Source organism: Mesoplodon bidens (assembly GCF_964165515.1).
Source record: "Mesoplodon bidens genome assembly, chromosome: 15".
Lineage (NCBI taxonomy): Eukaryota > Metazoa > Chordata > Mammalia > Artiodactyla > Ziphiidae > Mesoplodon > Mesoplodon bidens.
In genome coordinates, this window is record NC_138171.1 from 26006955 (window position 1) to 26033030 (window position 26076).

Below are 26076 nucleotides of genomic sequence, written 5' to 3' on the forward strand. Positions count from 1 at the left end.
ACCACTGAGGGGTCCAGGCCAGAACTCAAATCCTGCCTCCAGAGTCACACTGTTCAGCGAGCCCCCGACCCACCACATCACCAAGATCAACACAAAGTGCGTGCCCACCAGAGAGGTTGTCCTACCATAGGTGGTCTAGAAGCTGACTTGGAAGGCAGGAGGGGGCAACTGGCTTTTTTATTCCTGTCGCTCAGGGAGGTGGCCACAACCTTGGACCTTGTCCACGTGTGTTTTTTTTTTTTTTTTTTTTTTTTTTTTGCGGTATGCGGGCCTCTCACTGTTGTGGCCTCTCCCGCTGCGGAGCACAGGCTCCGGACGCGCAGGCTCAGCGGCCACGGCTCACGGGCCCAGCCGCTCCGCGGCATATGGGATCCTCCCAGACCAGGGCACGAACCCGTGTCCCCTGCATCGGCAGGCGGACTCTCAACCACTGCGCCACCAGGGAGGCCCTCCACGTGTGTTTTGATATCACCAAGACATGGCTTGGACATGGCTCAGATTGGCTCAGATGTGCCTGAACATGACCTAGATGTGGCTTGGATGTCCAGTCCCTAAGCCTGCCAGGGGCAAAATGACCCCTGAGTTGGGACAAAGACACACTCCAGACTGCAGGAGTCACAGACAAGTTTATTTATTGCAGAGAGGGCCAGTCTACAGAGCTGGCTTCCACACTCCTACTGAGACCCAGCTTGCATGGAAGGCCGCCGTGCAAGTCTTCACTGGGAGAGAGGAAGATGGTCTGAGGTTCTACGAGGAGGCTGGGGTGACCACAAGGCCATCCTGGAATTGGACGAGAAAAGTCAAAAAAGTTTTTTTTAACATTCTGCCCTTTTGTGGTTTATGCTAGTTTATCCTCCACAAGGTGACTGCTGGCATTGGGAGTCATGACCCTGAACTCACTCATAAAAAATTCTTGAGAGGGTCAGAGCAGGAGCGTCTGTGTGTGAACAGTGACACCATGCAGGGGCCTGGGGCACAGGTAATGTATCTGGGTGCAAAGTCTGGGATTATATAGGACTGTTGTCCCCAGGCCCAGCAGATCAACAAAACTCCCAAGAAGTTTTGGAAAATGCAGATTCCTGGCTGTATCCATTGGGTCCCAGGGAGCTAAATTTTTAACAACACTCTGCCTTTTTTGAGGAAACGGTTATACAAGGAATGTAACCTATTAGATTTCCCCCAACATTCTATTATGATAATTTTCAAATATACAGAAAAGTTGAAAGAATTTTATAGTGAACACTTGTATACTCCTCACCTAGATTCTACCGTTAACTTTTTTAAAGCCATACTTGTTTAATCTCGGATCTATCCTTTTTTTTTTTTTTGGCCATGCTGCGCATCTGGTGGGATCTTAGTTCCCCACCAGGGATTGAACTCGGGCCCTTGGCAGTGAAAGCACGGAGTCCTAACCACTAGACTGCCGGGGAATTCCCTCAAATCTATCCATTTATTCATTCCTTTGACTAGATTTGAAAACATATTATATTGTAAGGCTATAAAAAGGATATCAGTGTGCTGCTAGTCCAAAACAAATGAATAGAGCAAAACAGGAAATTTGGAAAAAGCAGATCCGAAGGGTGAAATGATACCTTTCTGACCCAAATTGAAAATGATGCTTTGCAACTTGATTAAAAAAAAAAAGAGGACAGTTGCTAAATGCCCCCTAATAAGAGATACATGAAATATACTAAGCTCCAGCCACCCAGTTGGATGGACACCTGTTGTGTCCATCCAACATGAATTAAATGCAGTATGTGTCTTAGATAAACTGCTTATATTATAATTGAATCATTGTATGTAGTTCATTAGTGCATGGCCTGTATATTTAGACATCTGCTGGTGTTATGGGTGAGGAACCTGGGCTCAGAGAGGCCACAGGATCTGCCTGGGGGCCCCTGGCTAGAGAGAGAGGCAGGGTCAGCATTTGAACTGGTCCTCTGGTCCCTGAGTCTAGACCCAGCCTAGGTACCATACACAATATGCTGTCATAGTTCTCCATCAAAGCCAGCTGAAGCATGGACACCGTTTTTGAGGGTGGGCAGCTGAAAATGAGTCAAATGTCAACTTGCCTTTGAAGCCAGTTAACAAAGCCTCCTACCCTTCCCTCTGCCAGGTGGGATGACAGGTAAGATAGAAAAGGCTGGAGGTTTATGACTCCAGGCTAGGACAGCCATCCTCTTCCGCTTACAGATGAGGACATGAGGCCCTGAGAGAGAAGGGACTTGCCCAAGGTCCCCCATAAGTGACCAGAGGGGCCAGGATTGGGGAGCAGCACCCACGTCCCATCCCTGGGCTCTCCCTGCGACGGTATGTTTAACCCCACTCACCTCTGTCAGAGACCACGAAGCTGCCTCAAATCCCAAGGCCTTCACCATTGACACTGAGATCCCGGATCTTAATTTGCCTGAAATCACAAGTGTGGTCAGAGAATGGTGGGCCTGGGGTGGGATTGGGCAGCCGTGGGCAGGCTCACAGTTCCTCGACCTGGCACCGCCGACTCAGACTGCCCCTTTTGCCTCTCCCTGTTCTCCAGCCCTAGCGTCCACCCAGCCTCATCTCCCCATTCTTTGTCTCCAGCCCCAGCTTCTGGCTGCTCCAAAAAGTACCCTCACATCCTCTCATGCTCCTGCTCAAGAGCCATCAGGGCCTCCCATCATCCACAACACGTGCCTATACTTTGAGATTTCTTACTCTAAGAAAACAAAGACATGACAAAAGTCAGAGGTTACCAATTCTCCCCACCCCCATGACCTGGGGCTCGACAAGAATAATTCCAACCTTTTCTCTTGGCTTCCTCCACTACTGACACAAATAACAATGCCAACAACAGCAAAGGCTAAGAACTGTTGAACACTGACTGTGTCAGGCGCCCCCTCTCTGCCCCCATACAAACATCTTCTCCTTTATGCCTCTGAGGAAGGTGCTCTTATTTTCCCATTTTACAGAGGGAGAAACTGAGGCTCAGGATGATAAGGCAGCTTGTCCAAGGCCAGGCAACCAGCAAGAAGGGGAATCAGCACTTGAGCCCGGGTCTATCAGAGGCACATCGGGTGTGCTCTAGTTGTCTGTTTCCACCTCTGCCTCTCTCCTGCTGTCAGCCCTGTGAGCCTGGGGCATTGCCATGCATGCCTAGGCTCTGGCATGAGTGAAGGAATTGGGCTGGGATGCTGGAGATGGGAAAGCTCATTTCCAGGTGGATGACCTGGAAGGCTTCCTGGAGGAGGCAGAATTAGAACTAGGCTCTGAGGATAGGTAGAAGATAAATGAAAGGGGCCCCAAATGGAGACACAGGCAGGAGAAGTAAAGCACCTGCCCTCAATGCCCTGGGGACCAGGGGGATGGACGGCAAAGGGACGCACCGTTCTCGTTTGGCAGCAGGACGGAGGCAAGGATCTTGGTGATGATGTCTTTCAGAAGTTCAGGCTGTGAAAGAGAAGGGGCCCCATCACCCTGGCTGAGAATCTGAAGTCCTCCCAGCCATTGCTAGGATGGGCACAGTCCCGCCCTGTGGCGAGGGCAGCTGGTGGAGATGCTGAATCTCAGGTTCCTGACTGGTCAGAACTGCAAGGGCTCCACGGACAAGACAGGCTGTGGGGGGAGGGGTGGGGCACAAACCAGGTGGCCCTAGATCCGGCAGGTAGGGGACTGGGGTACGTCTGTGGGATGCATCCCTTGCCCCCAATCTCAAGGGCTCCACCGCTCTGTTTCAGCAGAATTCTCCAAGGGAATTTCATCCTGTTTCCCGAGTTTTTTGACTTCTCAAGGGAAGCCAGAAGTCCTGATTTTCATGTGGAAACCTCCCCATTAAAAAATATTTGTCAAAAAAAATTAAAAGTCAGAACAAAAGGGTGGAAAAATTTACCCATCTCCAAAACATAGAAACAAATACCCCACCACAGCAGAAGACAGGTTTCAGCCAATTTGAGATCTCTGATTCAGTCTGACTCAGGGAAACTGAGGACTGGGGGGAAGGGGCTGCCCAGGGTCACCACTGAGATGAGTCTATATGAGCAAAATGAGATGTGAATAAAGGAGATTTGTTTTCTGATTTAGGGTCAGAACTTTACAGAAGGGAAGTCTGTGTGTATCTGTGTGTTTGTGAATGTGTGTATTCTCAGCTGTGTCTGGCATACAGTAGGTGCTCAGTAAACACCTGAACCAGGAGGTCGGACTTTGAGGCTGAGATCGGGGAGGCTGGCCAGCTCACCATGGGGCTGCCCGTGGGGACCTTGTTCAAAGCAAATCCTGGGCAATGTCTGCTTCTGAGATGGACCATCCTCGGCAATCCCCTGCATACCCAGGGAAAATCTGTTCATACTCACATTGAACAGGCCAATGGCTGAGTTCATCAGGTGAATCTTATCAGAGCTGCAACAGAAGATGCCCATGAGGCTGGTCCCTCGGAGTCCCATTCATTCATTCACCAACTACTTACTGAGCACCTATTATGTACCAGACACGGTGCAGGCTCTGGATGTACAGCAGTGACCCAAATAAAATCCTTGCTTCATGGAGCTTACATTGTAATGCATGGGGGAAGCGAGGGGGAGATAGCAAACAAATAGTTGCCCAAAGAGCAGGCAGAAAGATCACCCCCAGGAGTGAGGAACATGGTGGACTGAGGAGCTCTTTCTCCTTCTAAAGGGGGTACCTAATTCCTAGCTCCACTCTTTGTTGCCATGTAGGAATGCAGGCCATGGCGGCCAGATATTCTGATTTGTATATGTTGGTGACTAATTTATATTAAAAAACCTAACCCTATGTGGGCTGATGAAAACACATCCATGGTCTTGATTTGTCCCAGGAGGCTCCAGTTTGCAACCCCTGAACTCCCTTTGGGGCAGCAGGAGGGTGGTGGGATGAGGGGAGGACAGGCAGGGGTGTAGGAGGCAGTGGGAGCCATGTGCTGCTGGGCTGGGCTCCATGGGGGTTCAGCATCTGGGCATGACTGTCACTGCCACTTTCTTGGTGTCCCAAATGGGCTGCCCCAGGCCGAGGGGATGGTGCTGGGCGGCCCCTTCCCGCGTGGCCAGGGTCAGCCTGCCCCGTGACTGCTGCAAGGCCATGTCCCTCTCTGCTTTCTCTCACACTCAGTCCTTGACAGTGGGACAGTCCTGGCAAGGCAGCCTTTCTGCCTGTCCTGAAGCAGCCTTCACTCACACTGTCACCCCAGAGGCTCAAAACACTGGGTGTTTAAAGAAACCAGTGGTCACCAGACAGGACTCATTTTCATCACCAGAATCTTCACAGTGATTTTCATGTTTACCTGATTTTGTTAAAGTTGAGCATAAGTAGGTCATCTCTGGTGTAAAACTGAGCTTCTGATGTGGCTTCCTGCAACAAGAGAAACCCAGGCCCCATTTATTTAGAGGATGTGTCAGGTGTAGAGTGTGGGGTTCTGCAAGGAGGCTCTGGGGCCAAGCTGACACCGTCTGAATCCCAGCTGTTGGCTGTGACCTTGGGAAAGGGTCTGACCTCTGTGGGCCTCAAATTCCTTCTCTATTGGGCTGATACCTGTACCCACTCCCCGTTGAAGAGACTGCACAGAGGATTACTGATCATGACAATGATGACAGTAGCCAATACACACGGAGCCCTCACTGTGTGTCAGGCAGTGTTTTAAGAGCTTTATCTGATCCTCTCCTTTCATCCTCATGACTCTTGTGAAGTGAGTCCTATTATTACCCCACTGTAGAGGTGAGGAAACTGAGGGGCAGACAGGATGGTAAATCTTAACCGGTTATTATTATTGGAAAGGTCAGAAACTAAGCCAGGCCTCAAACGCAGGTGCCGAAGACATCCATCATCTTGACCCATGGGCTGGGGTGAGCCCAAGTGCCAGGCTCCAGCTCCAGGGCAGCTGCACCCAGAGAACAAACTTCTCCTGCAGGCCTGGGCTTGGTGACCTTTTGAAAAGTGCCTGCCATTGGCCATGGAGGGGAAGTCCCCAGGGAGTGAGGCTGGCCAGGGGCAGTCCACTTCCCCTGCTGGTTGGGGGCTCAGAGTATCCTCCCACACAGGAAGCCAGGGCACTGTGCATCCTGTAGTTGTGTGAATGGTGCCCGCTGACGTGGTGTGTGGACAGCCTGCACAGGACATGCAGCGACCCTCCTGTAACGTTAGCCTCCAACAACCAGGTGATGTCCAGATTCCTCGGCCTCACTTATCCAGGGCCCAACCATGAACCTTGCCTCGTCTCTTTCTTCTCCCTGTCCTCTGTAGCACGCAGCTGGTGGCCCACTCAGATCCATTTTTTGGGTGGGGCATCCATCCTTCAGCTGCTGAATGCTGCTGCTAACAGTGCCCAGCCATCCCCTTGTCTGGGGAACTGCCCTTGCTGGAGCGGAGCGGCCTTGCTGGGAGGTTATGCTGTGCTTTCTCTGGGGGCAGTTATGGCCAACAACTGAAAGACAAGGGGGAACAAAAGTCCAACCTTCTTGTTTCAGCCTGGGCTCGACTCTGTGGTGCCACCATGCTCCAGAGCTCTCTGTGGGGTGAAGCAGAAGCGAGCCTCCAGCTGAGACCACATCCTTGCTCAGTCCTTCTCCGGGGAGCTCTCCCCCAATACATGACTTTTATAAGAGTCTTTGTCTCGGGCCTGTTTCTAAGGGCCCCATCTAAGATACTTTCCTACTGGGCTTGCCCTTTGATGACTCCCAGCCCCATACCTTTACGCACAGGGTTCCCCTATATAGAAGCTCTGAGATCTGACCTGCTGGGGTTACCGCAAAAATCAGTTAAGAACTTAGAGCTGATTTAGTTCTGTTCATATTTCAGAAGAGGAATTACCCCTTTCCCTCTCAGGCCTGTGGTTTGGATAGAGCCAAACCCAACCCCCCACTCCTGTGTGTTTGTGTGTGTGTGTCCCAGCTCAGAAAATTTACATATTTCATTTTTCTGGCCACACTGGTTGGTTCATGAGTGGGCACTTGACCCTAACTCAGCCAATGAGATTCAGGTTTGGAAGTTCTGCTGGAACTACTGGGAAAGAGAAGCTTTTCTATTGGGGTTGCCAAGCGGATAGGTTATAAGCCTGATGTAGCTTGGGGGCACTTCCATGAAGGGATAACCTGCCTGAGGATGAAGGTAGCACAAAGAAAAACAAGGGAAGAGAGAAGAATGAAGATGACATTGCTTGAACACCTGGATCCAGCTATTCCTGAAGCTATCTTGACCTACACTTTTCAGTTATATGAGCTAATACAATTCATTTTGTGCATGTGAGTTAAATTTCTGCCCAAAGATCCTGACTAATAAAGAGCTGGGCCCCCAAATCTCCTGATTCTTGGTTCAGAATTCCCTTCCCCTCTCCCTGTGAGATAAAAAGAGTGGTGGAAAGGTTTAGCAAAGCAAGAGGGGTGAACAGGAACAGTGGACAGGGGCGTCCCCCACGTTGCTGCTAACGTCTCAGACAACTGAACTCACAATGCCCAGGGTGAAGAAGGGGCGGTGGGCTCCACTGTTGGCAAATACTTGCAGCATGATCAGTTGGGCCACCTTGGCATTGCCCTGGTCCACAAGGAGCTCTGGGGTCCCCTGAGTCAGGATCTCCACGATTTGTGTGGGCCCCAGCTGATTTGCTGCCTGAAAGGACATCAGACACACATGTGACCTCCCAAGTGCCTCACCATGGCCTGCCGGCCCCATGCAGCCCCATGTGGTCTGGCCACTGTCAACCTTCCTGGACTCCCTGCTTCCTCAGATCTTGGAATAGACTGTTGCTCTCCCCATCTCACAGCCTTTGGTTTTGCTTCTCCCTATATCTGGAATACTTTTCCCTACAGGGAAGCCCTTCCTAATCTCCCAGACTCTATCAGGTACCCCAGTAGTGCTCTCATAACCCCTAGAATCTGTCCTTTGTCACCACACTTGTAACTGAATTATTATCTGTGTAATTATTTGATTCAGGTCAAACTGTCCTGTTAGATTGAAATATCCGTGAGGACTGGGACCAGTCTGTTACAGTCACCAGTGCTCGAAGGACAGAGCAGTTCCACACAAACTTTACTCCCCAGAGGCCAGTAGACAGACCACAGCAAACACCCTTCAGGCTGCAGATGGCAAATGGACCAACCTTTTCACTGATCATCTTGATGCTTGACTTCAGCCTGCGGGCCATCTCAGGAAGCTAAGGAAGAGAGGAAGCCAGAGCAGGTCCGCTGGAGGGGAGAGAGGAGACACACCTCCAGCAGCCCCACTGCTGGGATCCCCCAAACCCCAGAAGAGCCGGGAGGGCCTGGTGGTCCAGTGCACATGTCTGTCCCTGGTGGGAAACATCCCCTATGTCAGTGGCTGTGGAGAATGAAGTCCCTGCCGGCCTGGACAATTTTTTTTTTGCCTCTCACTGTTGTGGCCTCTCCCATTGCAGAGCACAGGCTCCGGACGCACAGGCTCAGCGGCCATGACTCATGGGCCCAGCCGCTCTGCGGCACGTGGGATCTTCCCGGACCGGGGCACGAACCCGTGTCCCCTGCATCGGCAGGCAGACTCTCAACCACTGCGCCACCAGGGAAGCCCCGGCCTGGACTTTTATTGTGGGTTGATGGTGCTCGTGGGTCTGTGGGTGGCTCCCTGTTCTCAGAGGACATAGAGAAGTGACCCAATTCTTACTATAGTCATGAATGTGGTTGCTGCTGACCACTCCCCTTCTCTTGTCATTCCAGCCCCTCACCCTGACTTCTAATCCCCGAGAGCTTGTTGATCTGTTGTCTGTCAGCTGACCTGAAGTCCTGTCCCACTCCCCTAACTTTGGGCCAACCCTATCCCCTTCTGGGCCTCGGTTTCCCCATCGGTCACCCCGGTGAGGTGGCACACTCCAGTTGACTAGGGGTGGTTTTCTGCTGTGCTGGGTTGATCAGGATTCTGCGGCTGTGTCAGCATCCAGGGTCAACAGGAAGGCCCCGAGAGATGCGTGATGTCTGCCATGGGTCCTGCAGTGGATGGCGGTGGTGCAATCACCATCCCAGGGCCAGTCAGAATCTAAAATGCCCTTTGGACAGGCCTGTTATTTGGTAGAGGAAGCAGGCGTTTCAGGCTCCAGGAGAGCAGAACGAGGACTGGCGCTGGATGTTACAGGGAGGTTTTCAGCTTTGGAGTTTTATATCAGAGGCAGGGTCTGTTCGAGAAGGGAGTGAGCTCTCCATCACTGGAGGTATGTAAGCTGAGCCTGACAGGTGGTGCCTGCTTAGGGGTCCTTGTGTCCCCGTTGATTCAGGAAATCCCCATGATGCGGCAGAGGTGGCTTCACGCTCTGTCCCATGCTGAGGCTTACCACGTAGTCCAACAGGACCACGAGTTCTTCTGGAGGGAGCAAGGCAGCTACTGCAGCATTCACCACATCCTTCCTCATGGTGAGGCTGAAAGGGCTGTAGTATAGGGAGGGCAGATTCAGGGAATCCACACTGTCATTGAACAGCTCAGTCACCTTTCCTTCCAAGTCCACCAACTTGGCCTAAGGAGACACAGAGCAGAAAGTTGTCTGGGAACTTTAACTCCACGACGTATCCAGTAATAACCTAGAAGGAAATGACACCATTCAGCTTGTTTCCCTTTTTGCATTGCTGCCAGGAAACTCAGCCTGGCATTCAGTGCTTTGCTGTAGATGATGACTTATCTCAGGTGCCTAGCAACATCTACTGCACTTGCACCCCTCAGGTAATCTCTGATTTTTAAAAAATCTAGATGTCTTATGTGGCATTTAGGTTTCAACTTCTCAGATACCTCACAAACCCTTTAGATGAAGGGAAAATTCAAGACTGCAACAGAATGGATGGAAATGTTTGATGCTGCTGTTTTCCAAGGATCCATGAAAACTGGTCTGAGATTCACGCTGCCTTGCTTGAACTAGTCCCTGAGGGCGTCCAGCCCCAGTGTGGGTGGGCGGCTCCACATTTTATAGAGAACCAATGGTTACTGGTTTCTTGACAGGCCCCATGCAGCCTCATTTCTTCCTCTCCTTGGTGACCATTGTTATTACATTTTACAGATCAGGAAATTGAGGCTTAGAGGGGGGAAGAAACTTGCCCAAAGTCACACACCAGGGAGCTGTGGAGCTGGGAGAGAAACTTAGGTCTGTGTGATACTCAATGATGTGTCTCTATCCTGGGCTCTTGTTCAAGGTCACCAGATATTTGAGGAATGGAAGGGGCTTGCCTACGGGAAAGGCCAAGAGCCCCACACACTCTGGACCCTGACTGGAAAAATCAGGGTTGGAGGAAATCAGGTCCCTTGGGTCGATGTTCTGTGTGTGGCCTGTAGCTTCCAGCTGCCGATTTTTCTCCATCAGAATGGTTTACATGGGACATGTTCAGCCTGCTGAGATTCTTCTCAATCAGCCTGTGTATCCTAACTGTGACTGGCGTTTTGCTCTCCCCCAAAACAGACCCATGGTGTCTGACCCTTGGGGGTCAGAGAACGGCAGTGATGTCCCCACTTTCTCCTTGAGGTCCCATGACACTCACCCCCAGGATGAGATGAACAACGTTATGGTCGATGGCAGGAGACATAAAGTCAAACTCCACATGGCCAGAGTTGAAAGAAACAGGCACTGCTCAGGGAGAAGAAGAAAGTTCTGTGAGGGTGGAGGACAGTATTGGATGGGATGGCTTGGGGCTGCTTTTGGCTGGAACAGCATTATTGCATGAGGTGGAGTAAGGGGAGGGGCAGGCGTAATAATGATGTTGATAAGGACCATGATAAAAATGATGATGGGGCTTCCCTGGTGGCGCAGTGGTTGAGAATCTGCCTGCCAATGCAGGGGACACGGGTTCGAGCCCTGGTCTGGGAAGATCCCACATGCCGCGGAGCAACTAGGCCCGTGAGCCACAACTACTGAGCCTGCGCATCTGGAGCCTGTGCTCCGCAACAAGAGAGGCCGCGACAGTGAGAGGCCCGCGCACCGCGATGAAGAGTGGCTCCTGCTTGCCGCAACTAGAGAAAGCCCTCGCACAGAAACGAAGACCCAACACAGCAAAAATAAATTAATTAATTAATAAACTCCTACCCCCAACATCTAAAAAAAAAAAAATGATGATGATGATACTGACTGACATTTATTGAGCTTATATCAAGCACCAGGTAATGTGTTAAACCTTTACTTGTGTTAGCTCATGGAATCCTCACAATAACCTTAGGAGGTGGGTCCTACGATTACCCTCATTTTACAGATGGGGAAACCAAGGCTCTCAAAAGTGAAGTGACTTGCTCAAGGGCATACTGTGAAAGGATCTGAACCCAGTCGGTCCTATGCCAACGTTCTGGTTTGGAACAAAACTGACCTACTGCTTATACCTGTCTACCTCCCCCACCAGACTGATCTGCACCCACCCCCGCCCCCAGGGGGGCAGGGTCTGGGTCTGTGCTAGGGATTGCGTGCGTTTGCCTTGGGATTCCCCACTTGGCCGCCAGATGGCGGTGGCGTCTCATGTGCCCGGGCTGTCGGGCGGAAAATGGAGAGGACAAGGGAGGGGCGCAGAGGCGGGCGGGGAGCTGGTCGTTGGTCTGCCTACTCCTGGGGGAGGCCTCCTGCCCTGCCCCTGGGGAGCAGGGGAGCCGGACAGACTTGGGTTGGAGCCCCAGCAGCCTTGGCTAGCCTCTTCCTGCCTCTGAACCTCAGTTTCCTCATCTTAAAATGGGGATAGAGTAGTATACCTGCCTCATAGGTTGTACAGGACTGGTACCTAGTAAAGTTGGCTCAAATCTGAATTAAACCAGACTTGGAACTTGAAGAATTGGGTTAAAACCTTCCCCTATCACTAATTTCCTCTGTGGACTTGGACAAATGATTTCATTTCTGAGCCTCAGTTTCCTTATCTGTGAAGTGGGGTAATGATCCACTCCACTTCATGGAGTTGTCTGAGGAGTCAGTAAGACAGTGTATATAAAATACTCAGCCCAAGGGCTTGGCCCAAAGCAAGTGCTCTATGGGTGCTGAATGCCTATTGATTCCATTCTCTTCTTTCCACTCCTCTCCGGTGGCTTTGAATGAACCTCTTCAGATCCCAAAAGAGTAGATGGTAGAATTTTCTTCTTCCCACCAATCCCCTCTCTGAGGGGTCCAAGAACTCATAATTTCACTGTGAGTGACCTGAGGATACAATTTATTTCTTCCCTAGTAACCCATAGTAGTCTCTGATCATCCATCCATCCATCCATCCATCCATCCATCTATCCACCCATCCAGCACACATCTGTAAGCACCTCTGTGCCAGGCAGAGAACCTGCTATGTATCTGGAACTTTCCCATAAACTTTTTTTTTTTTTTTTTGCGGTACGCGGGCCTCTCACTGTTGTGGCCTCTCCCGTTGTGGAGCACAGGCTCCAGACGCTCAGGCTCAGCGGCCATGGCTCACGGGCCTAGCCACTCCGCGGCATGTGGGATCTTCCCGGACCGGGGCACGAACCCGTGTCCCCTGCATCGGCAGACAGACTCTCAACTACTGCGCCGCCTGGGAAGCCCTTTTCCATAAACTTTTAATCCTCGCTAACAATTCTGTGAGGTAGGGCTGCATGAACCCCATTTTATAGTTGAGGAAACAGAATAAGGAGGTGGAGTTGGCTTTTTCAAAGCCATGGAGCAAATCAGTGGCAGAACTGGGATTTGAACTTGCGTTTATCTGGGGCACCCACTGGCTCACATAGAACCTTGCACGTACTGTGTGCTCATGAAGTCACAGTTGTGGTGACTTCCTGTCTGCTCATCCTGGGCAGGGATCAGATGATTCTTGTCTCACTTGCTCCTGGGCCAAGTTGCTGCTCAAGCCTGACGTGGGGAGGCCTGCCTTGGGCAGGGCCAGGGCCTGGAGGCCAGCTCAGCAGTCTAGGAGAAAGGTATGAGAGAGTGGCGCACCTACCCTTCGTCAGGTTCACGAGGTCCGCATGCATGTCCTCAAAGGCTGCCTTGATCACAGGGCACAGCTGCAACAGCACAAATGCAGGTCCTCCATCAGTCAGGGGCCAGCACATAGCCCCACAGTGACCCATGCCCAGCTCTCCTGGGCTGAGTCCCATCCCTGTGTCCACGGCCAGCCAGATTTTCACCCATGGGCTTGAGGACTCAGTGGTGCATCTACGTCCCCAGCCATCACCGCTGCTCAGAGCCCGTCACAGCCTCTGGTCTCACTTGGCATCTTTTGCAATGGTTTATCCCTTGCCCTGTGTCCAGGGTGTGCCTGGCCTGTCAGCTGTCCTCCCCTCAGGCTCATCGTGTTCACAAGAGCCCACGTTTCCATAGGAGGGAAATGGAGAATGCGTTCCTTCATTCACTTCTTGAGTCAACACTTGGTACTGACTTCCTTCCACGTGTCAGGTTAGAATACAGGCCAGCAAGACAGACCCAACCAGACTTGTGAACAATCTCTGTGGGTTTCTAGCTCCAACACATCTCTTTGCCCCCCGAACTCTTCTCCCCTCAAAATTGCAGCAGTTCTCAGCAGGGGAGGATTTTGTCTCCCAAGAGACATTTGGAAATTTCTGAAGGCATTTTCAGTTGTCACAGTTTAGGGGGAGTGTTACTGGCATCTAGTAGGTGGAGGCCAGGGATGCTCCTAAACATGCCTCAATGCACAGGACGGCCACCACAACAAAGAATTAGGGGGCCCAAACGTCCATAGTGAACAACCTCTGGCCTGAGCTGTTCTTCTTGGGGAGGAAGTTAAACAATTGACTTACTTGACCATGGGGCCCAAAGGCCTTGTTCTCTGCTCTAGGCAGCCTGTTTTCCAGGGCAGTGCTCTGAGATTTTGTCATTTTGTCTTAGGTACAATTTCCCCAGTGAAGAACCTTCTGGTTGACCACCCATTGCTACTCTCGAGAAATGACAATGCACTTTGACAAATGTTAATTTTTCCTATGAAAAACCTGCTCCCTGCTCCAGCTGCTTTGCCAACCCTGAACCCAGGGACGATGGAGGAGTTGAGCTCAGAGACTCCCAGCATTCACTGCCTGTTCCGCATGGGAAGGGTGTCACTGGCACCCTCTGCATCTTCTCCCACAATTCCCCTTCCTTCAGTTCCACCCCTGGGTCTCAACCCTGGCTACATATTAGAATCCTCCTCTGGGGCAGCTAGAATCCTCTGGGATACCAGGGCCCCACCAGGCCAATTAAATCTGAATCTCCCAGGTCGAGCCCTGATATCAGTATTTTAAAAAGCCTTCCCAAGAGGTTCTGATGTGCAGTTGGGATTGGGACCCACATATTTACACTGAAAGGGGCATCAGCATTTTCTAGATGGGCTCCTGCCAGATTTAAACATGCTGCGCCTTTTTCCCTTCATGCCAAGTAAAATATTCATAGGACTGCAGTTTCAAATCCAGTGATTCATGGTGGGAAACCATGATGATTAATGGAATGCCAGTTTTCTCAAATTGTTCACTTTATTTGGCTTTTCACCCTTAAAAACAGATTTCATGCAAAGAGCATTTTATAATCCCAAGTTCTTGCCATCTTTTCCAGTGGAAGACACATTTTTAGCTATTAAAGTATAATGCCAGATAAAATATGATTTTGCTGGAGGCTGGGGAAAAATTTCCAGCTGAGCTCTACTTTAAGAAACTGCCGGGCTTCCCTGGTGGCACAGTGGTTAAGAATCCGCCTGCCAATGCAGGGGACATGGGTTCGAGCCCTGGCCCGGGAAGATCCCGCATGCCGCGGAGCAACTGAGCCCGTGTGCCACAACTGCTGAGCCTGTGCTCTAGAGCCCGTGAGCCACAACTACTGAGCCCGTGTGCCACAACTACTGAAGTCCGTGCGCCTGGAGCCCATGCTCTGCAAGAAGAGAAGCCACCACAATGAGAAGCCCTCGCACCACAACGAAGGGTGGCTCCCGCTCGCCGCAACTAGAGAAGGCCCGCGCACAGCAACGAAGACCCAACGCAGCCAAAAATAAATAAATAAATAAAACTTATATTTAAAAAGCCAGTTATGTAATTAAAAAAAAAAGAAACTACCACCTTTAAATAGAAAAAAAAACTTCTTAAGAGAAAAAGTACCTCACATAAGTAAAGCTAAGTTTTACAGAATTATTCACTTTCAAAGTCCTTTCAGAAGGCTCTCTGGAATGGTTTTAAGAAGTATTAAATATGGTGCAGCTATTAAAATAGTTATGAATATCATACAACGGCATAGGAAATAGACATACCGTAAAGGATATCAAATAATATTGATGTCGAGTGCAGCCACATAAAAATCTGAGTGCATGTGGATGGAGATTTGGAAAACAACATGCAAAAGAAAAAATAACCACCAAGTTAAGGTTGAAGGATTATGGGTATTTTTTTACCAAAAGTTTTGGTTATAATAGTGTGTTTTCCATTCAAAAAAGTTTTTTTATTAAAAATATATTAATTATCCGAAAAGGTGTTTTTATTATTTATTTATTTCATTTTGGCCACGCAGTGCAGTGCGGCATGCAGGATCTTAGTCCCATGACCAGGGATCAAACCTGCACTCCCTGCAGTTGAAGCATGGAGTCTTAACCACTGGGCTGCCAGGGAAGTCCCTGACAGGGTGTTTTTAACCCCAGGAGAATCACTGTTGTGAACACATCTTGGAATTTACAGTGAAAATCAATGGTCACAGTGGATGAATCCAACTTATAGAGTTTTAGTTTACCTGTGACATTGAAGGGACATATAAAATGAGATTGATTCGTGTTTACAAACAAGAAACATAAGAAAAATAAGTGCAACAAGACCTGGTGTGTGACAAACCCCTGACGACACAACCAGGATGGTGTGAGGCCCTGGTGCGCTCGAGCCAGCTTGGACCAATTTACGAGGGCCAACTGTTAAATTTTCAGGAATATCTGAGCTTGGTGCTAAACCTGACGTTATTAAAAATTAAGTTGTATAAACTTACAATTAAATAAGTTATGCTAAGATCAAAGTCAATGAAAACTCAAAACTCATTACTTCCTAATTATTCTGTTTTATTTTACTGTTATCTATTGTTCTTAGCTTATTTACATCTATTGTATCTGCATGGTGGAAATGCCATCTACCAGGCATCTCTTCCTGACTCTGCTCAGTGACATCACACTAGCAGCTTGAAATTGGCAATGGAAGGGGTGTTTACATCAAGGAAATCAGTAAGTGTTACAAATCAGAGCTCCCTTCCTTCAACCAACCCCTCCTGAGTCAACTGTGAGCAATCTATCAGCACATCACTGTTCGAGGTCCGCTGGCTGACTTTTGGGAGTTTCATTACCTTGATCTCAAGGATCCACTGCTGAAAGAGTGACCCAAGCCCAGAAGCTTCCCACTCAAGGAAACACAGGTCCCTTAGCACCAGCATGCAGTTCCATCCCCAACCAAAGGGGGAGCAAGCTTCACAGGCCACAGAGACCCTGATTCCACTTACCTCGCTTTTCACCAGTTTGGGCAGGGCTGGCACCAGGAGGCTTATGACCTTGTCAGCTAAGGAGTTGAGCATGAAGGAGAGCCTTCCCAAGAGGAGAAGAGGAGAGAGGTGAGGCCGGGTCAGAGATGATCACCCCTCCCCTGTTTTACAGAAGGGGAGACTGAGTCCAGGGGAGGAAGGAACTTGCCCAAGGCACAGGGCCTATGAGAAACAAGGCTGGGTGTAGACCCTGAGCCTGGTGTAGACAGTGGCAGACGGTTCTCAGGGACAGGGCCTGGGGGTTGTCTTTAGGAATTTGTGCTGGACACTGGGATGAGGGCAGTTGGCATCCGCCCCCGCCCCATTCTCCTGCTAAGGAGAGATGGAGGGAAGCACCATGTCTTTGAGCACCTTTTGTGTGCCCTGCCCTCAGCTGAGTGCTTAGCGCTGCTGCCCTGTTAATCCTCTCACTGTGGCCTGGAAGGTGAGGCATGGGGAGGTGACTTGCCCAGCGTCACCTGGACAGTAAATGAAGGAGACACGTTTGCCTGACTCCACAGTTTATACCCACGGCTCCACCCTAGTCTACCTGTGTGGTTTGAGGGGCCTAGGAAAGAGCCTCCTCTCCACCTTCAAAAGTTTGCCCCAATTTCTGGCATGATGCCTGAAATCCCATCATTATCGCTTCACCCTTGATATCTTGAACTCTCTTTGGCATCACAGGTTTCCTGGAGGGAGCTCCAGATCAGGACTCAGGAGAGATAAGTCCTTTTCTTTCTGTGGGCTTCAATGTTCTCCATCTGTAAAATGGGGCCAGGACACCACCTGGCTTCCCTCCCAGGCATGCCAGGAGCCCAGTGGGAGGAGGTCACACTCACTTATGTAGCAGGCTGATGCGCAGTCTCCCCTGGGTGTTGGAGCAGTTGCTGAGGACCAGGCGGGTGTGGTTTCCCTCGCTAGTCTCCACGTGGATGATGGCTTGGGCCTCCACCTCTATGTGCAGCTCCGCAATGGTCTTGACCAGGGGCCTGGGAGTGGAGGAGCCCCATGCTGTGAGCTCCATCCCAGCTTCAGGCTGGATCAAGCCAAGCCTGCTTTCCACCTCTGTCTCCTGGCTCTTCACTCCTCCCTTCTCAGGCTCCTTGCTGGGTTCTCCTCATCTCCTCAACTGTTGACTTCATTGTGTCCCAGGCTCAGTTTCTGGATTCCTCTCCTGGTTTAAATCCTCTGCATATGTCAGGAGCTTCCAAACTTATACCTAACTCACTTCTCAAATGTCTTACAGGCATCTCAGGTTTAACATGTACAAACTGAACTATGGATCCTTCCCCAAATCCTCTCCTCTCATGATCTTCCCTGTTTTGTTTGCTGGCCACTCCATGCTGCCTTGACCCCTCAATCTCCCCTCTCCCCCCACCTCGCCCCGAGCCCCCATTCAATCAGTCAGGAAATCCTGTTGTGTCCTCCGAGACATATTTGGAATCTGTCTACTTCTCACCACCTTCCTGTTCCTAAACCCTGGTCCATGCTATTATTGTCTCCTCCTGAATTATTGCAGTAGCTTCTGGATAGCCTCCCTGTCTCCGCTCTTGCCTCCATACACAGCAGCCAGAGGGCTTCTTGAAGAATGTGAAATCATGTCATGTCCCTCCTCTGCTAGAGCCCTGCACCGCTCCCATCTCGCTTGGTAAAACCAAGTCCTCACCTTGACCCACAAGGCCCCGTACGGTCTGGCCCCAGCTGCCTACTGGGACACCACCTCACTGCCCCCTTTTCCCACTCTCATCCTGTTCTGTGAACAAGGCAAGTGCACTCTTGCCTGAGGGCCTTTGCACTTGCTCCTTCCTCTGCTTGGAACTCTCTTTTCCAGACACCTGCATGGAGGATGGGGGTGGGGAGAATGAGTGGAGGAAACTGTCAGGCCAGCTGTGCCTGACTGAGGGGACACTCACGTGTTGAATCCAGCTACCATGTCCAGGGGAACACTGATCATCAGCTCCCGGCCATCATCTAGGGGTTGCACCTGCAGCTGGAGGATGCTGGCTGAGGTGACTTTCAGCCTGGATGGGACACGGGAGAGATGAGATTCATGCCTCACGTTCACTGAGCATTGTCCCCAGACCGGCTTCCCTCCATCTTTCCTGTCTCCAGCCCCCCAGTGCCCAGCCAGCAGCTGGACCCAAGCCCTGTGTGCTGACTCCTCCTCAGCACGGTCTTGCCCCCATCCTTCTCCTCTCCCCTGCCCGCAACACTTCCATGGCTCCCCCATCACTTAGGAGATGAATCCAAGCTCCTGGGGCTGACTTGTAAGACCCTCTGTGCCCTGGTCCTGCTGATCTCTCCCTCTTGGCCTTGGGGTCTGAGCACCAGCCACTCTGACTCTCACCTCCCCCCGCCCATGCCTTTGCTCAGGCCAGTCCCTCTGCCTGGAATGCCATTTCTTCTCGTCTCCTGGTGAGCATGGAGTCATTGGCTCGCCTGTCCCCTCTACTGAGAAGCATCGCCTTATCCCTTCACCCTCCCACCCCAGGTGACCTTCCTCTGAGGTCACCCCCCTTAGGGTTCCTGGGTCACTCTCTTATGGTTATTGTGACTCCTCTGGGAGCCTCTGAGGGAGAGGCTTTGTTTGATCCATCCTTCACGGTCAGGCACAGAGCTGATACCAACCAATGCTTGTTGACCGATTGACTGAGCATGCAAAGCGTGTCCCGGGCAGATGTGTGGGCAAAGAGCTAGCTCCCAACTTGGTTCTGCTCCGCTTACCAGATGATATGATTCAGGATGGACCTCACCAGGCTGCTGAATGTGACCCCGGCCGACTCCTTCATGGCGCTGAGCAGAGGCAGCTGCCGCAGGGTGTTGATAGCATCGTGATCCTTCAGTTTCTGTGTCAGCCCTGGAGACAGAGCCCAGGGATTAGGGTCCAGCGGGAGGGGCGAGAAGGATGGCTTGGTGAGGGCTCCAGGCTGGGAGGGGACATCGCTCAGGGCTACGTGGACTGGGATATAAGGTGAGGGTATGCATGGCTCCATTCTGATCATCTCCACTGTGTAAATGTGGCCTGGAGGACGATGGTCCAGATGGGTCACTTTCACATGAAGACTGTGGCTGGGCACAGGTGGGACCATTCACACCCTTGAACATTGCCAGCCTCTGCCGGGAGTGTCGGCCAGGACACCCGGCACACAGACCTGCAACTCTCTCCTGTCAGAAGCCATCCTGGAGCCATTGCACCATGACAAAGTCATGAGCAACGGAAGGAGAAACTGCAAGGCAGCGCCGTGCCAGGAAGGTGGACTACAGCTCCGTTGTTATGTTTTATGATAATAAATTTACATACAGGGGCAATTTTGGGGGGAGGTTGCTCCACGTGAAAGAAAAATTCCTCTAGGACTCCCCCTCCTGAAACTACCACAGAATGGGAAGCACCCACTAAAGCCCCGGGGAAATAGGTAAAGAATTAGGAACCTGGAACTAAGGGGATGTTTTTATGAAAAACACCCTCTAGTATGGAGTTATGGCCATGGGCCGGAGTTCCTGAAGACGACATAGGAAATTTATGGTTCTATTATAAAGGAAGATTAATTATAGAAAAACAAATGACTAGAGCAGAATTCGTTGCCAGGATAGGGAGAAAACACTGTCTCAGTTGAAGGAAACAACGATAAAGAGCATGCAGGTACATTGTAAATATTTTCATGGAACCATTGTAAAAGGTTGCCCATGCAAGAAGAAAAATAGGAACAAGTAGCTCCAACTTTTACAATTGAAATAATCATATAACTGCTTGACTTGGTTACTAAAAAACAACCTGTGATTAATGGGAACTTGGGGAAATATTTTAATAGGACATCTAGAAACTAGGGGATATTTGTTTTAAAAAATCTTTATAGAATATTTTGAGGTTTGATCGTGCTAAGATTGTTTGGCCACGTACCTGGTAATGTAATCAACTACAATATATAAACCTGTGATTGTAAACAATAGAGGAAGAATCAAGAATAAAGACATGAGAGAAAGAAACATGCAATGCTGATACTTTAAGAAGTGTAATAGAATTATTTCCTTCGCCGACGCTATCCATCCCTCAGGTATCCCTGGACTCGCTGGAGCTGGACTCCGGCACTCTCCCTAGCCAGGGGCAAACACTCTGGAGCCAAGAGGCAGGGAACTCATAAGGTCTTGTTTGGGGCTGTTTTGCTGCTGAAACTCACTTGCTAATGATTCCCTGACATCCACATCCTATGGGCCTGTTGTCCAAAGAGCCCCAGGTGCTGCGTAGAGAAAGGAAGAGCCAGGACCCCTGGGTTCTGGTCACTGTTGGACTTTTTTCCTGACAGCTGGAGCCCATTTGGCTTGTGTGCCGAGCAGGTCAGAGCGCTGGAGAGCTGATGCTCCAGAAGAAAACCTCGGAATTGGTGTATAAATACCCCAGCTCCCTCCACCCTTGGGCAGGATGACTTAGGTGTGTCGCCCCTCCCCCACCCCGTGGGGACACTGTGTCCCAGAGTCCCTGTGTGTCGGTGCCTCTCAGAGACAAAGTGGGCCTTTTTGCCTGCCCTGTGACAATGGAGCTGGTCCCTGTAAATATTCCTCCTCTGCCAGCTGGCGCACTCTTCAGCACTGTCAGTAGAGGCTCTGGAGGGACGTGGGGGAGGAAGGAGCTTCCCCTCCTGGCCCTGGTGCTCCTCTTGCCAGACTCCAGTGGCATCACCTCCCAGAGTTTCAGGCTGTGAGTTGAGTGGACTCCCGTGGGCAGCCAGTGCTGGGGGCAGCCCAGCTCCCTTCCAGGCAGTTACCCAGGGACAACTTCCCAGTGAGTCAACGGCAATCCCTTTGTCCAGGGGCTGCTTCCCAAAGAAATCCATTTGCTCCTCGCAGGCAGTTCTCTGCCAGGTGGCCTCAGCCTGCCAACCGTGGACCAGCTCTCACCCTGGACAGCTCAGGGACTTTCCCCACCATTCAAGGGGCTTCGACACACTCCTCCCATGAATTCTGGAGAGGATTCTCTCCTCCAAGTTTCTTCTGTACTTGGATTTGAGCTCCCTGATGCATTCCGATCCTAGGGTCTCATTTGGCGTTCTCACTTTTTTTCCTTTTAGCCAATTTCCCAGTATTCCAATTCCTGCTGATAATTCTTTATACAAACCCATCTGCTGGGCTTACTGTGTGGTTTCTGTCTTCTGACTGGTCCTGACTAACACAGATGCCCAGTAGGACTGAGCTGCAGGTCCCGGTGGTAACTGGCTTCCCCTTACCTGACTTGCTCTCTTGCAGGTATTTCCTGGGATCACCTCCAGAACAACCCACTTGCACACAGCTCCTGCACTCAGACTCTGCTGCTGGGGAACCTAAATGGCTGCTCTTCTCCAAGCTCCTTCTGGCTGAAATTCCACGTGCTTGCAATTCAGCCTGGGCCCAAGGCACATGTGCCTCCCCAAAGAGTGTCAAGAGCTCTCTGCTCGCCATGCCTCCTAGGGGTTCCCTCCTCTGGTTACAATGCCTGTCTGGCCCTGCAGGACCTGGCCCATCCCTGCCCATCCAGATGCAGTCCAGGCCCACTGCATACAGAGGATTGGTCTCTACTTGCTCCAGTTGGACCTCCAGAGCCCACTGATTTTCTCCCTCTCAGGGGACAACACTGGAGCAGTGGTTCTCAACTGGGTCAATGTCCCCTGGGAGACACTTGGCAATGTCTGGAGACATTTTTGGTGTCACAGCTGGGCCGAGGATGCTGCTAAACAGCTAGAGTGCACAGGACAGCCACCCACAACAGAGGTATTCGGCCCCCGAGGTCAGCAGTGCTGAGGTTGAGAAGGTGAGCTGTAGAGGTCATTAAGCTCTTGTTACTTCCTGTAACAAGAAGGTTGTTGTTACTTCCCAACAACCTAGGGAGGTGGACCCTCTTCCAGAGGAGGAAACCGAGGCTCAGGGAGTTACCAGGGCCACAGAGCTGGAGCGTGATAAAGCTGTGCCCGTGGCCCAGGCGGCCAGACTCCCAGCTGAGTGTCTTTGCTCTGGAGACTAGTTGCACCCTGGGTCTAACTCAGAAGAGGTGCTCTGGCAAAGGGGTTTAAGTGAGAGCAGCCGGAGTGGCAGTTGCATCATCGCATGCAGTGGCCGCACACCCCTTCTGCAGGCCGTGGAACCTCAGAGTAGTGTGTTTTGGAATCGTGGAATTTAAGAAGAAGGGGATCTTGGAATCATGGACTCTTGAGATCGTAGACACTCCCAAATTTTGTAACTCACCCAATCAAGTCTCACCCAAGGCCTGGGATCCCAACAATGCCTTGCATACCCCCAGTGATGGGGAACTCTCTCCCTCCTTTGGAGGGCTGCTTTACCTGCCCCCTTGCCTTATGGTGGTGAGGCCTGGGCGGCCAAGACTTACTTTGTTTGATGACTTCTGGGCTGAGGCTGAGAACCGCAGGAGGGCTGAGGGTGGCTCCCACCAGATTGGCTACCAGCAAACCACAGAGGAAGGTGAAGGTCCGTGGTCTGGTCATCTTCTTGGGGGTTGGCAGGTGGCACATGGCACAATCTGGGGTGAGCACAGAGGGCCCTGTTAGCTGGGCAGAGAGACCCAGGCCAGGCCCACCACACCTGGTGACTTGGGGCATGGAGTCCAGGAGAGGCTGTTTAGTGAGATGGTCAACTGAGTGGGCTCTGGAGCCCTACTGGGTCTCTGCGTCCTTAGACAATCAACTTAACCTCTCTGTGCCTCAGTTTTCTCATCTGGAAAATGGGCATCATAACCATTACTTCATGGAGTCGGGATTAAATGAGTTAATATCTAGAAAGCATTTAGCACAGTGCCTTTCGCATGGCAAGCACTTGGAAAATATTAGCTATTTTCTTACAGGACAAAACAGTGCTCAGGACAAAAAAACACTTCTGCTTCTTCAGTTCCTCAGCCAACTTCACTTCCTGGGGTTCCCCTCTTGCTTTACAAATTTCCAGTCATTCCAAGCTGCTTGAAGTTCCCAGAGCATACCTCGTTCTCTCCTGTGTGTGCTTTTGCCCTGCTCTTCCTGCTTCCTTATCTGCCTGCTGAACTCCTGTTCATTCTTGCAAACTGCTTACGTGTCCCTTTCTCTGTAAAGCTTTCCCTCTCCTGCAACCAGGGAGTCTGGACCACACTTGGAGAAATGTCACCCTGGGGACTGGTGTGTGCCCGGGACAGGAAGTTTGGAGGCTGGAGGGAAATGAGAATTCAGGTAAGATGCAAAGTGGTAGGAAAGCTCTTGGCTTAATTCATAAAACTCAGTGGTTTGAGGAGGGAGTAGGTGGCTGTTTGGAGCCGGGAAGTGAAAGGCAGAAAGAGAGAGGAGAGGCCTGTGGGTGCCTCCTGGGAGAGGAGCTTGGGGTGTTCTGGCTCCTGGGCTGCTCTGTCGCCTGCAGGGTGTGGAGCGTCAGCAGCTATAACCTCATCCTGAGCTCCCCTGACTGCACCCTGGCTCTGCCCCCAAGCACCCTATAGCAGCTTCTGCCTCCTATGGACAGTCTTGCTTGGAGGGAGGGAGGATCCTGACCCAGAGACCTGGGCTCTTGCTTGGCTCAGCGCCCGGGTTTCTTGTTCCCTAAGACAGACGTGGCATCTGGACGACGAGTGTCTTCTGTGAGCTGGCGCAGTGTGAGCTCTCTGACGCACTTGCAATAACGATTCAATATCTGCCTTCCTGACCAGGCCAAGAGCTCCTGGAGGAAGGGTTGGGTCTACCTGCACCCCACTGTGTCCCCAGCAGCCAGCATAGTGCCTGGCACACAGTGGGTGTTTAGTAAGTAAATGGTTGCTGAATGAATGAATGGCCCCTGGGAGCCCTGGAATAGTGGGACAATGTGAGCCTGCTAATCTGGAAAGGTCTGGGCCACGAGAACCCCTGTCAAGTCATAGGACCCTCATCCCTGAGCCTCAGGAGACCTGAGGGTGGAGGAGAAATATCGTGGGCCTGGGAGTCAGACAGACCTGAATTGGAGGCCTGCCTCTACTACTTGCTGTGTGATCTCAAGCAAGTGACTTACCCTCTCTGTCTTAGTTTTCTCATCTATAAAGTAAGGGGTAATAATAATACTTACATCACAGGGTTTTTGGGAGGATTAAATAGGACCATCCCTTTGTGGCCTGGCATGCCGCAAGCACTCAATGAGTGTTAGCTGTTATTCCGATGATGACAGTTATTATTGCTAATACTAGGGTCAGAAGGAGCCACCTTGCAGTCAAAGTCAGAAGACAGCGGTGACGTCCTGCCTACACCCTGCTCTTTTACCCGGGAAGCCCCCTGGCCCCACCCCACTGTCTTTTTCTTTCAAATACCTTGATTCTCTTTTGCCTTCGTTATCAATTCACACCCCTCTGTCCTCTGATCAGAGGTGCTCAGGGAAGCAAGAGGATGGTAGCCTCCCCTCCTGTGGAAAATTGTCCCCTCTACAAATCTAAGCACCATACACACACCCACCACGTTGCACCTCGCCTCTTGGCCTTTGCCTATGCTGTTCCTTTTGCATGAGATACCTTTCTCTCTTCCTTTGCCCAGCCAACTTCTACTGAGCTTCTCCACCAACGTATCACCTCTTTCAGGAAGCCTTCCCTGACTGTCCTCCACCACCATGTCCCTGGGCTTTCCTTGAGCACAGCATGTACCATGTTGGCCCATATTGGGAGTTTCTTGATGGCCAGGACTGTCTGATAGTTCTTATCCCCAGAATCATCCCAGCATAGGGCTGGCCACAGAGCAGCTGGTGTGTGCAGAGTGGACTAATGTCGTGGGGATGATGTCAGGGAAAGACTGGGCCAGTCCAGTCCCTCATCACTACTCTTTGGTCTTCTGGGCACCTCTCTATCCCCTGGCCCTCACTGTCAGAGGTCCTAGTGGACTGAGGGATCTTACACCGGGGCCAAGCCTCACTCCTGCTCTTGACCTGACCCCAACAGATGTCTCCAGCTCAGTCCCTTCCTGGTGATGTAGGCCCTTAGCCCCTTCCCTACCCTTTTACCTGGACACGTGGAGGCCTCGACCTGCTGCTCTCCTCACCTGGGCAGTGGGTCTGGAAGTCCAGCCTTATATCCTGTACACCCTCTGCATCTGGGCTGAGGTCTCCAGGGTAAATATTTGTGGCATCTGGTGAACCACAGCCCCACCTCGAACTCCAGCTTCCTGAGGTTTGGAGAAAGGAGGATCTGGCTGACGCGAGGGGTAGGTGGGGCGGGCACTGGGGGCACGTGGCAGAGGAGGTGGACCGGGCACAGCGTGGCCTCTGCAAGGGGCTCCCTGCCTCCTGGGCGGCCACTCCCGTGGGGACAATGATGAAAACAGGAGCAGTGATGACATATTAAGCACCTATAACGTGGAGGTGCCGCCCCAGGCTTTACATCAGTCATATCAACGGAGTCTCATTCCCACCAGGGTCAGCATTGTTACCTTGACTTTGCCACAGAGGTACCGGCTTCACTAGCCAGCGAACAGCAGAGCCAGCACTCAAACCGAAACTCTGACCTCATAACCTATCTAGGGATATCTTGGCGGACACAGGGCGTCCTGAGACAAATTGAGTTTCAGTCCTGGCACCACTATTTCCATGCCTTGTGACTCAGGGCATGTTCCCTAACCTCTCTGAGTCTCAGTTTCTCATCTGTGAAATGGGAATAATGGTAGCACGTGCCTCCTCAAGTGCTGAGAGGACAGGGACTGGAAGTCCTGGCACAGAGTAAGTGCTCAATAAATGTGAGTGCTTGTTGC

General features: G+C 51.3%; 1 protein-coding gene across 1 annotated transcript; it reads right to left on the minus strand.

Annotated features, from left to right (window-relative positions):
- Positions 1 to 607: 607 nt before the first annotated feature.
- LOC308628389 (BPI fold-containing family B member 1-like) lies at positions 608 to 25420 on the minus strand. Its single transcript, XM_081255220.1, has 16 exons — positions 25334 to 25420; positions 22731 to 22880; positions 19103 to 19235; positions 18292 to 18399; positions 17218 to 17367; positions 16361 to 16442; positions 12855 to 12918; positions 10464 to 10549; positions 9275 to 9454; positions 8078 to 8131; positions 7429 to 7587; positions 5270 to 5337; positions 4326 to 4371; positions 3363 to 3426; positions 2331 to 2407; positions 608 to 780 (listed from the first exon to the last, which is right to left on the minus strand). Exons 2-16 carry the CDS (start codon positions 22870 to 22872, stop codon positions 748 to 750), a joined length of 1446 nt encoding a protein of 481 aa, XP_081111346.1. The 5' UTR covers positions 22873 to 22880; positions 25334 to 25420; the 3' UTR covers positions 608 to 747.
- Positions 25421 to 26076: the final 656 nt, after the last annotated feature.

Coding starts and splice junctions, on each gene's coding strand:
- LOC308628389 (XM_081255220.1), bottom strand. CDS start 22,872: ATGTGCCACCTGCCAACCCCCAAGAAGATGACCAGACCACGGACCTTC. Junction 18,400..19,102: donor ATCCTGAATCATATCATCTG/GTAAGCGGAGCA, acceptor TGTCCCATCCAG/GCTGAAAGTCACCTCAGCCA. Junction 3,427..4,325: donor CAGCCATTGGCCTGTTCAAT/GTGAGTATGAAC, acceptor TCTCTTTCACAG/CCTGAACTTCTGAAAGACAT.